The sequence below is a fragment of the Amblyomma mixtum genome, chromosome 9, assembly GCF_055824585.1.
Source record: "Amblyomma mixtum isolate Tamu chromosome 9, ASM5582458v1, whole genome shotgun sequence".
In the NCBI taxonomy this organism is placed as follows: domain Eukaryota; kingdom Metazoa; phylum Arthropoda; class Arachnida; order Ixodida; family Ixodidae; genus Amblyomma; species Amblyomma mixtum.
This window is the reverse complement of record NC_143020.1, coordinates 62,894,274-62,906,585: the sequence shown is the minus strand read 5'-3', so window position 1 is coordinate 62,906,585 and position 12,312 is coordinate 62,894,274. Positions and strand designations below refer to the sequence as shown.

The 12,312-nt window shown below is 46.9% G+C and overlaps 1 protein-coding gene across 3 annotated transcripts in view; it reads right to left on the bottom strand.

The window, feature by feature from the left end:
- LOC149329328 (uncharacterized) overlaps positions 1-3,504 on the bottom strand; it is a 39,352-nt gene extending 35,848 nt beyond the window's left edge. The window contains exon 1 of one of the 3 annotated variants that reach the window (XM_089561860.1): positions 2,991-3,504. In XM_089561860.1, the coding sequence (XP_089417986.1) occupies positions 2,991-3,088 (98 nt within the window). In that variant the 5' untranslated portion in view covers positions 3,089-3,504. Of the gene's footprint in view, positions 1-334; positions 1,858-2,990 lie in introns of those variants that run through there. The other 2 variants (XM_089561861.1, XM_089561859.1) reach the window with 2 other exon arrangements.
- Between the last annotated feature and the right edge of the window lie 8,808 nt (positions 3,505-12,312).

Here is a 12,312-nt window from a genome sequence, read left to right as displayed (position 1 = left end):
GAATCGGGAAGAAAACTGCCACTGCTGACCAAAAGGCGGTGCGAGCTCACTGACAATGAATTTCAGACAGCTCACATTGGCGTGGTAAGCATGAAATGAACAGATGAATGCAATTCATTTCAGAACATGGTGTAATATTCAAGCGATTCTGAACAAAATGAGATTTTTCATTTAAGTCACGCAAATGCAACTTGCGATGAAAAAAAAAAAATGTGCGAAAAAAAAAAAAAGTGTCACCATGCGGGATTTGCACCCCCGCACCTCCAGTTGCCTGTTGACTCTCCGGAGTGACGCGTTAGAGCACACGGCTACAAAACAGCACGGAGTGACACACCTCACTATTTTTTTCTGCAGACTACTTCCGTAGCGTTCACAACGTTGCACTTGATGTATGAAACGGAGCATAGCAGCCGGCCCAACTCTGCAACCGTGCCATCTCGGCAATTTCTGCATGGTGCCAGAAGTGAGACTGGATGTGGAAAAGATTCCCACATGATGTCAGAAGTCCTTGAATTCTGATATTCTGAAATAATCAAGCCACCTCAAGACCGTATGCAGCGCCATGGACGCCGAGGCTTCTGCAGCTGCTCTATCGTCTTCAACTGAGACACAACCTCGGTTCGCTGGTTTGTCTGGCCTAGCACCGCCACCAGCGTTCGACTTCGGTGACCCGGCCTCCTGGTCATCGTGGGTGGAGCAATTTGAAGATTTTGCTGTCGCCACGGATGCGTCTTCAGCAACGGATGAAGTAAGGATTCGCACACTTCTTTATTGCATGGGTGTTCAAGCACGCCGTATCCTCTCTTCACTTGGGCTCACCGAGTTGGAAAGCGCGTCATATGCTAAACTTAAAGGGACACTGAGGAAAAATTGAAGTTGACTTGCATCGACAGAATACCAGCTCCTGATTACAAAAACGCCATTCATACTGACAACAAAGCTCTTGTAACGTAGAAAAGAGCAAGAACCAAAATACAGGTATCGCCGCCACAGGCCAAACTCGCAAGTACAAGCTTCATGGCATCATAGGACAAAACAGTGTTGCTAGAACCAATAGTTCTAGCAACACTAGGACACGAGAAGTCACAAATCACTGAGGCGCAGAAAATGCATGCGCAAATCTCCTTGACGTCGCCAGATGGCGCCATGTACCCGACAGCTACGCGCTTTCCTGCAGCGCCGGGACCAATCAGCGCCTGCTGACAGCGGTACGCGGGCTCCCGGTATTCCGCTAACGGTAACAAGGTACACGGTATGCTAAAGGTGTCTATTTGCGAGAACTTCGTTGACAACTTCGAGAACGGGATCCATTGTAACGCTGGCTAAACGCCGGTGCAAACGTAAACGAAGCGACTGTAGCGACGGCCGCAATAGCCGATAGATGCCTTCAACGTGCGGCCGGTGGTAGCTTTCTTCTCGGCTGCTGCTGGGCCGCACTGCTGGCCGCCAGAAATCACGGAGTCTGCGTTACGTCATGTGCACGTCATGTTTCACGTCACTTAGTCCTGGGTCGTCATAGGAGAATCCCAAGTTTGAATCAGAGCGGCGGGAAAAACTTTTTCAACTTCGAATCCAAATTTCTTAGAAATAAATGCATCTTTCGCTGCCAGCCAAGTGGCAACAAAGCCATGAAATGCCAAACTGTCGGATTTTGCTATAAAACAAATATTAATAGAGCTCTCCTCAGTGTCCCTTTAAGGTACGCTTCACGGCCCACTTCATTCATCCAGTCAACAAAGTTCATGAAAGTGTTCGCTTCCATAAGCGTGTACAACAACCATCCGAGAGCGTGGACGCATTCTATTCTGCCCTGCCTTCAATGGCTAAGAAATGGGCTCTTTCCTCGTTGGCGTTGCATAACCCTCCTCGCAGCGGCCCCGCCTCCTCCGCTGTAAGAGTGTGTTCGTTGTATTTTTCCCGTTTTAGTTTGTTTACTGGATGTTTCTATTGTACTAATCTGTGCACCTTGTTTGAATTATTTGTAGAGGCGACTTGGGTTTTCTTATGTTTGCACTCCTTATTTTTTTGGTGCATCAAATGCAAGGTCAGCTGTGAACGGCAATGGAGAAGCGCGTGGACACATGCAAGATATGTGAGGAGACCAGAATAGACTTTTCCCACCAGGCTACGCCCTTTCATGTCACCTTGTTTGCATGCACAAAGAGGTCTCTATAGTTATGTTTGCACTCCTTATTTTGCTTCAGAAGAAAATAAATTTGTGTGCAGTTAACCTACTGCTTGCCACTGTCCCAGAAGGAATGAATCCTGCTCTCAAAAAGTCTAGAGACAGAATACTGATGCTGCATTTAGTTTGTTTCATTTCCGCTGCAGTTGCTCAAAGCATAAATTAATTTGGGTCACTGACCACGTCATAAGGGTTAGTTGACATTTCGGAACCGCTACGAGTTCCTTGTCCACAATTGTGTCAGGGAATGAACCCTTGATCTTTACCGTCTCTTTCGTCTGGCCCCATTGATAAACAATTCCTTGTTCACAATTGTGTCAGCGAATGAACCATTGATCTTTACCGTCTCTTTCGTCTGGCCCCATTGATAAACAATTGTGAACAAGGAACCCGTAGTGGTTCCGAAACGTCAACTAACCCCTTTTTGACGTGGTGAGTGACCCAAGTTTACATTCTACTATGTCACTACCTGACCAGACGGGATTCCGTCAAACCCTGGATTACATAAATAAATTTTCTCGCCTTTTCCCTCGAATGCCAAATACAACACTTATCCGCCAATTCCCGAACGTGGTAACGTTTCCGCGGTATCAGTGTAAGTTCAAGTTGCCGCTACGAATAACTGAAACAAGGTGCACAGATCAGTGCAACAGAAACATCCAGTAAACAAACGAAAACGGGAAAATACGAGGAACACACCATTAAAGCGGAGGAGGGGCGGCGCTGCGAGGAGGATTATGCAACGCCAACGAGGAAAGAGCCCGATTTTCTTTTTTCAAATGTGAATCGGATGTCCTTTACTAACCTCCACAACGTCGTTTTCTTGAAGTTCGGCAGGCCGTAGTCCTCACTGACAGCCTTTAGCACACTGTCCAGTGTTGGTTCTTCCCTCTTCGCGTACATACTGTGCACTTTCAGACGGATGGCACGGACTGTGAAGCTGTCATTCTTGACTGTTCACGAGCTTGAAATCTTCACGTCGCGAGGTCTTTTCTTCGGAGACGCCAAAGGCACACACGCAGACGCTCCGCCTTGATTTTGGCAACGGTACGGGGAGATACTCAAGTGTCCTCGCTCACAGCACTCAGTACTTCCCGAACAGACTCCAGAAATCGGATCCGCAAAACGGATCCTGGTACACATTTGCAATTATTTGCTTGGCGAGCCTTGACAGCTAGGATGTACGAACCTTCGAGAAAATTCGTACAGGAGAGGTGGCCGGGCCGCTGCGCTGGACGCCATTTTCTCAAAAGTGAAGGGGGAACCGGAAAAGTAAACACGGCAGCCAGGGTTGCGGAGACAGCGAAAACGTGAAATGGAAAAGCAAACACAACAAACGCAAAACACGAAATTACATGGATTCGCTCGCAATAAGAGCGTTTTTTGTCAAGCTGATGACAAATGTATTATCCACGAAGCCTGCCGGCGGTTATACACTTCTGTGGCTTTCATGTCAGTGGTAAAGGCGTTAACAAGCCCGAATCTTTTGTGACTGCCCGGTGACATTTGGGCACGCGCGCACAAAGACGGACCATGCCTTCACATGCGTACGCTGAAAAAGTGACATTTACCGGGTTGGACGAAGTTATCCTTGCTCTCTAGGCATAAAGATTTCCTGCTGCAAAGTTGCTTCTTCTCACAGACTGACAACACACAAAAACGAATACGTAATACAAAAGATGGTGGAACTGTCAATGCAAGCAAAACACAAAAATAAAATGTGTGCGAGTGTTGATGCCTTCCGCGATGCAGCTTGCGCCATCGTACTTACATCGCTTCAGTGCTTACATCTTCCCTGCTTGGTTGGCATGGGCACATTTTAAATAAATATAAAATAATTATCAAGACGATGCAGACAATTTCAATTAAGTATTATTGACGAAAGAAAGTTTGATCTGTGTGCAAGGCATAGTTGATTGAAACCTAGAAACCTAGCTGTCAGTTGGCCTTCCAGCGCGATCGAAAGCAAAACCGAATTTTGACACAGTTGGTTTCGATATCGCACCTGATGGAGCGCAATGCTTGAATCATAGAGTTTCTTACTACTACCTAGAGGGAAAGCTGGCGGCGCTGCACTTCAGCCAACATGGACGCTCAAAGCATCATGGGGCGGTGAGCTACTTGTTGCGGCACAGTCGTAGTTTTTCGGGAACACAGAGTGGCAGTACTAAGGCGTTTCATTCCGAAAACGTAGTTCGTGTGTGCGCAGACGACTTTCGCGCGAACGCAGTGTGCAAAAGCCATAGTAGTGAAGACGCGACGACACACGACGTCAATAAAAGGTTTTACTCTTCCGAAATGCCATTAAAAAACCTCTTAAAGTATCTAAACAACAACATTTTTTTTGTAAACATATTTACTTTTAAAAGTGCGCCTGTTAATTACGAAATATTAGTTTTTTTAGTGTTCATCACTTGGCCAATAGGAAAGCTAGTCATGTCTTATTTTAGGCAAACTTTGCACTTAAATACTTTTCTGCTCGTTTGTTGCAATCATTAGACAAGATATTGAATGTTAGGACGTTTGTAGCTATCAAACAGCTTTATTTTTTTATTATTTTTTGGCCAAAAGTTACAGTTCCGCAACAAGTAGCTCACCGCCCCATGATGCTTTGAGCGCCCATGGTGGCTGAGGTGGTCACGTGGGGTCTCCATGCAAACTCCCATAGACGGCTTGCCAGCTTTCCCTCTAGGTAATAGTAAGAAACTCTATGGCTTGAATAGACCTTTCCATAGGGTGCCTCGATGCCAGCGCCGCCGTCCAGGGTGGTGACACGCTTTGGCATGCGCCGCGCCGCCGTTTTCTCCGCGCTCGCCATCTTGGGGCAAGTCGCTCTTCGTGCCGCTGCTAGGGAGGGTTCGAAGCTGTGTTTTGCGCTGGATTCTGAGCTGATGAACTGCTTTAATTCACGAAAAATAGCATGCCAGGGTGTTGTGTTCCATTGTGTGCCGGCTCGGCGAAGAAAGGAGCGCGACGTTTTCTTTTTCCACGGGATGAGGGACGGAGAAAAATATGGGAAGCGAAAGTGAAGCGTGAGAACTGGAAGGCGAATGACAACGCGAAGATCTGCGAGGCAAGCCACAATGTCTGTGCTGTTTTTATGCATCATTAAAACTTCTTTTTTTTTGGCTAGTTTGTTCATATAGATAATGTAAAAAATTTAGCGCGAACATACACAGACCACGAGGAAGATGAGAGACACACACACACACAAGCGCTTGTGTTTGTGTACCGTCTTTCTCTTGGTCGTTGTCTGCGCTAAAGATTTTAGAACTTTTTCTAAATGTCGCTAGCAGTTATGTGCTTTCAGTAGGAATAACATTATACCACACCGCTCCGCCCATCCGCTTGTAAGCACTGACTTTGTGCGGTTTGAATATATATTTTTGCCTTGTTCGCCAAACTCGCACTGTGCGCAACAAGAATTTTTGTGTGCCTTCAAAGCTGCAGCTCGAAGCCTAGTTAGAAACGTGAGTACAGCACGTGTTGCATCGTATTGCCTGGCATTGGAAGTAGCGCGCTTTGTTTTTGAGGCGGAACATTTTGAATTACCAGTTATGTGAAGGCTTACAAGCTAAATATATGAATCATTGCGTCTTTTCACTTTCAGTGAGCTACACTCATTCCGTATCATTCACGGAGTGTCTCACGATGATCTTTACTCTCTCGCGATCGCACATTTTTTTTGTTCAGAGCCGCGGTGAAAACACGTGAAGCAGGTGGAGCCCGGTATTTGTCGAAGGAATGCGCCATTGTACTTTTTCAACAGCTGCCCTTTACACTCGATCTTGTGAGGCTTCCGGTTCACGCAGATTAAGGAGCATTCCCCTCTCTCCTTTTCAAAAAAGAATATAATAGAGGCTGACGGGTGAACCTCCCACGTGCTACCTACCCACTTTTCTGGCCAGAGTAGGAAGTGAAAATGCAGTCTATGAACAGGGAGTTTTGGTTGCAAAAACCTGCCTACGAGTCAGCCGTCCTGGAATTTTGCAAGTGGTCTTTTCGCAAGTGCTAAATTCCGCGCAGCACAAATAATAAGCCCCTTTTCTCAAATTATTCGCGGGAATAATTTTTCTAGGTATTTGCGATTCGCAACGAACGCAAACGTTAGGCCCTCGCGAAAATTAAGTCGGTTACAGTATATGGCTGGCAATCCGACAAGTCGCGAAGAAACTTCTATTGTGAACTGGCCGTCGCTTTAAGAAAGCGGTCGCGAGGAAGCAAGGTGCCCGCGCAGTACAGAAGTTCATCCCGAATACAGCTCTTTCTTCTCCATGTAATGACACATCGCGAGGCGGAGTGCACCGTTGTCAAACGCGCAAATACCGGTCCGAGGTTAAGCCAAATTTAAGTGAAGTTAAATTTGCCCGTCCGACACCCGAATTAGTGCTGTCGCTTGGTTGGCGTCCACAGAAATACTTTGTGATCCTGTGCTTATAATATCGCACCGCTTCCTTAACGCTTTTTTATTATCTCATTTGTTTGCGTGCACACGACCAGAGGCGCGAAATGACAGTTTCATCGTCTCTCTCATTTTAACGCCACTTCGAGGAAGATCAGTTGAGAGAAACAGAATGGATGCACGGCGGCTCCTCAAGTCAACGGCTGTCCCGACGTTGTTTGATTTTAGACGTGTTTGCCCACATTCGGCTTGCTAGCCTAGTATCCGCATCAGATAATCTGAGGAGCACTAGAGCCTCGGATATGTTTGGGTACTGATGAATTAATTTCTTTCTTGCGCAAACAGCGCAGCCGAAGCGAAGAAAGCCGCCTGCACCGCGGCTTTTTCCTGGTAATTCTACACCTGACGCCACAAAAGGCTCTTCGCCAACCCCTGAGACGCCACCTGACCAGGAAGAGACCCGAGCCGACTGCGATGCAAAATATTTTTGATATGCGCGGCTGACTAAAACGTCAACTAGTTGTTCATCTGCATCAACAGACGCAGTTAAAGCCTTTTGCATGTCATGCACCTTATAAACTCCGTCATGCTCTGGCAGTACAAAACGCATTGCTCTGTAAAGCAGTCACTGCAGTTAAAATAACCGCTTTGAGCATCTGAGACGGCCAAAAAGTAAGTGCTGTCCTAGCTGCACAGTCGTCATTTGCTCTAAAAGCTGCGCTTGTAAGCACAGGCTAGCTCTTTTCTCATTTATATCACTAAGCAAAAAGTGCTCAGAACTGTGAGCATATATGAGAAACCTTATACAGCTCAGCCTGCTAGCGAAAGCACGTTCTAAAGAAGGATACCGGCCGACGCTCCGTAGGCCCGCATTTCAGCGCTTGCCCCAAGATGGCGCCCACGAAGGTCGTGTCTCCACCCTGTACGGCGCAGCGCTGGGCATCGAGGCACCCTACCTTTCCACAAATTGCAGCGCCGCGCCATCCCCTAGCGGATCCGCGCAAAGCATGATGGGAGAAAGGAGCGGTCGCCGCCCGCGTCGTCTGCTGTCAAGCGTGTTGCTGTGTTGTGCCGCCGTGTTCAGGCGTTGTGCGTCTTCTCGTGCGCGTTGTAAATGTTGCAGCGCAGTGCTGTGGTGGTTGTCTCTTAGTCTTTCTGCAATTATGTGGGGATTTTTTTAGACATTCGACATGTCGGCAGATTAGAATCGCGGTGGCGGTCAAAGGTGCTGCGTGCCCGGCTGTAGTAACAACACGAGAAAGGACATCAACATTTCATACCACGTATTCCCCAAGGACAAGAAGCTGAAGCTAGAATGGGTGCGCAGGATAAATCGGCAAGGTTCGCAAGGGCGATTTACCCTGTGGAAGCATTCGAAACACCACAAAATATATGCTACGCATTTCAACACTAGCGGGCGCAAGGGATACATGGATCGTCTCTCCACGATCTTTCCACACCGAGTGTATGCGGAACGGACGCCTGCTGTGATTACGCAGAGCAATGGGCACATGCGAATCTCCAACTTCGGCTGGTGACCGGGGCAGAGCGCGTCGCGACTAGGTACGGCCAGGACGCCACAACCGGCAGCCTGAAGGCCGTCCGCAATGCTACTGCATAATTTTCGTTTTTTTTTTGGGGGGGGGGGGGGCTTTTATGAATAAAGTTATTCACCACCACCATGGGCACATGAGCGACGAGGGCTCTGTGTATATACATGCATTGGGAGCGCCTGCTGGTGCTCGGCTAGTGATCCGTGGCCGCGGAACGCAACATCCGACTGTGTCACGCTTACTGTGCCAACCAACTGTGTCATGTTTAGCAAATAGCTCGTGTTCTGTCTAAGGGAGTGCTTGAAGATTATATATTACAGCAGTGAACATTTACCGCGTCAGCATGAAATTTCCCCAGGAGGGCGCCGATGAGGACAGCACTCATACTGTTGTTTACATCGCTGCGTACGAACAGTTAGTACTCGTTTTTATGGCATAAAACTCAATCGGCGCTTTAGTTCTATTAATCAACCTGTTTTCTTTTTTACCAGCTGTAGCCGTGCTTGTTTACGCAGTGCGATAATGTGTGGGAAGCGATGGTGCGATCGCACGCCTGAGAAACACTTAACAACCGCGGGCTGTTGACATCGCGCAGGACCGGCGCTTCTCGTTTTTTGTCCCGGCTTCCTCCGACGTGACCAGCACTTTATTTTAAACTACTTTATCCAGAAGTATGTTTGGCGACCGTTCGCTTTAACTGAAACGGCCTAACTTGTCATCCACAAGCTAGCGATGGCGACGACTGCTGCTGGCCGTAAAGCACGGCTCGGCAGTCTGGGTCACACCGGCGTTTCACGTTCATCATATGCGTGCCCAGCGATGTAAGCAATAATTAATTTCAGGTCACTATTGCCAAAACTACACTCGGTGACCATTTTCATTCGCTAAAGCTAGTGATTCGCTCATCACAACCGCCGCAATCACAGATAATATCCCACGGACCCGCTAGGCCTAGTCGTCGCGGAGGGGAAGGGAGTCGTCGTCGACTGAAATTAATTTGGCAAGCGCTTATCGCTGGTGACTGTCCAGGTGTGCACATGTGAAATATGGCCGTTCGTTTCGCTCATTCAGAAGCGCGAACATATTTGCACCGCCGCCTCATCACCGTGCTTTCGCTCAGCCGCCGACAAGGCTGACCGTCCGCCGATTGGATTCGTCGGTGTCGTTGGCCTGAAAAATGTGTCCCACTGCAATGATATTATAGTAAACTAGATATTTCACTATAATCACATGCTGCTGTTGACCGTGATAGTGTCGTTGTCGGAGCAGTGTGACCACCGCCGTCGTCATCGTTGTACACTGAAAACGAGCTGAGGCTTTCTAATGCGCTTGGAAGGTTTCGTGTAGCACCGCGCGCGCGTCCGTCGAGTCCGAATGTCATTCCAGTTTTCGAATGTCATTCGACTCAGATGTCATTCGAACGTTCCCGTGTAGCACAGGTATAAGAAACAGCGATGGCGACGAGATGGCAGAGGAAGGCTTTCCGGTGATCAGGCGCAGTCGGAGAGACGGTACGAAAAGACAAGAGTGCGGCGCCGCGGGCGCCGCGGCGCTCCGTTTTCCCAGAGTGCTTTGCGCGGCCGCTTGGTGGCGCGGCGGAATTTGTGGAAAGGTCTATTTTACATCCGAATTTTGTATCCGTAGCTTAACCTGTTCGTGCGATGGTTTACTCGTCGCCTCTGCGTACTGCGCGAATAGAAACCGTGTGTGAAGATATTTCTCCCCTTTACTTTGAATGCGCAGTACTAGAACCATGACAATGCTAGAACGCGACCACCTCGATGCCGCCGCGCGCAATGCATGTCACGCCATGTGTCACGCGTACCCTGAACTCTGCATGGCTAGGGCCTTTGTTACAAGGACCTGATCATGCGTAGAGATTTAAAATACAGCTCCTGTCCGGGCGTGTTTTCAGAAAACGCGATTAGGTGACGCTTTGCGACGAGATCCTTGTAGGCTTCGTTGCGATTGCAGCTGCTAACGTTTTCCTTAGGCAGCTGTAATGGATATCGGCGCATTCGTAGTGGAGTAAAGGAGACCGTACCCTAGTGTGAGAGCTCCCTCTTCCCTTTTTTCCATCTTACAGGGACTTCCGTATTTATCTCCCGGAGTAAAAAAAAAAAAAGAAAAACAAACTCTGGGTGCAATAATGAATCAAAACCAAACATCGCTGACAAGATAGCGTACTTTTGCATTGCGTCGAGTTTTATGGCACATAAGCGACTACGACTATCATGCGCCAACCAAAGGATAGGACTTGTTTGCTTTTAAGAAACCTCGTTGATGCTTAAATTTTCAGTTGGATAAGCATTCTTCTTTTAAATATATAAAAACACGAGACATGTGTCCACAAGCCCACTTTCTCCAACGAGCAAACAAGGGCGAAAAGACAAGTAGACATTCTGAAAAAAGCAATGGAAGATGTTTTTTTCCTGATCACTTTGTCTACCTTTGCGCATTAGCATCAAATAAGATTTATAGCGACCACTTCTCTGTATAGCTCACGTGTTGAGGTCTCTTTTGCAAGAATAAGCTGTGTGTATAAGTGTACACGTACGATATGCGAAGGCAGCATAAAATGACTTCAATGAATGCCTTCAATACGAAAGACAGCTGCTACACTGTCGGGCATTCATGCTTTACTTATAGCCAGAGTGCAGTACCTTTTATTTTCTTCCGCTCAGTACATAAACTGATTTGCAACTACATGTGCAAGCATTAATTGTTCTGTACACTAAATAATGTGTACAGAACAATTAATGCTTGCACATGTAGTTGCAAATCATTGATTTTTACTGCAATCTGGCATATAAATTCTTCTATACAGGCTATTGGCACATGTGTTGTATCATTTCTGCTGTGAGCACAGATTCATCCGATAGTATATTCCTCAAGGCTTCACCTTCAATAACATTCAATATATGCTTTACACAGTTTTCTTGCTTGACTGAGTAACTTTAGTAACAACAAACATTAAGAGCTTTCAACCTGAAAACTTAACATTAAGCAAATTATTTTACTTATATTTAATTAGAAAAGTTCAGCTTTGAGATACCCAATTAAGTAATCGAGTCCCACATTAAAGTTTTAACCTTTGCTCTCCCTCTCTGCTTCATCAAAATGGTTTACCTTTAAGTAAAAATGAAGTGAGTCTTACTTTGCCCGAGCACTAACTTAAAGGATCTTTAAACATATTTTTTCTATATAATGCCACGCGCCTAACCTGCCGCGCGGCCTCCGCGCTGAGTCGAAGACGACGACGAAGCGGCGGTGGGATCTCGCGGCACACTTGTTCTGTTCTGTGTCATGGAAGCTGGCTCTATAATTAAAAGAAGGCTCCCAGTCCTGGGTTCTTCCCGACGTCTACCTTCACGGCTCCTCTGGTCGTGACAATATATACATAGAATGATTTCAATGAATCGTTTTTGGAGTGACCATGATTTCCAGAATTCCATTCAGCTATAATAGGTTTCACTAGGTGTATCTTAAGATTTGCTTCATTATTTCATTTAGGTGTTCATTTATTTATATATTTCTTACTACCTCGAAAGGCCCTTTGAAGGGGTATCATGTGAGGGAGTGCATTACAGAGCATAACAGTGCTTCAGTTGATGATTTGATAGTGATAAGATCCCGGCCGTGGCAGCTGAATTTCGATGAAGGCGAAATTCTAGAGGCCCGTGTACTGTGCAATGTCAGGGCACATTAAAGAACCCCAGGTGGTCGAAATTTCTGGAGCCCTTCACTACGGCGTCCCTCATAGCCTGAGTCGCTTTGGGACATTAAACCCCAACAAACCAAACCAATAGTGATGGGGTCAGTGTGGAGCACAATGTGGGCAGCCAAGTCATTTCATGCCTTTCACAGTGCATACAAAAAATGAAGACAGATGTGCAGACGTGCGGGCAGGCGGAGGATAGGTGGTCTTTTCATGGTTCGTGTGCCTGGAGGTGTGGTAGGCAGGGATGATAACGCTTGTACGCTACAAGCTAGCACAATATGAAATGGTCACAAACAGTCCACATTCTGACAACCAAAATAGATTAAAAATGGTGTGGACACAATGTCAACAAATATGCCATATACCTATATTCAGCACTAACAGCGCTCTGAGAAATGGTAGAGCAGATGTTAGTGAACTCTTTTGTTAGTTCTCACTAACACTGTTGGAA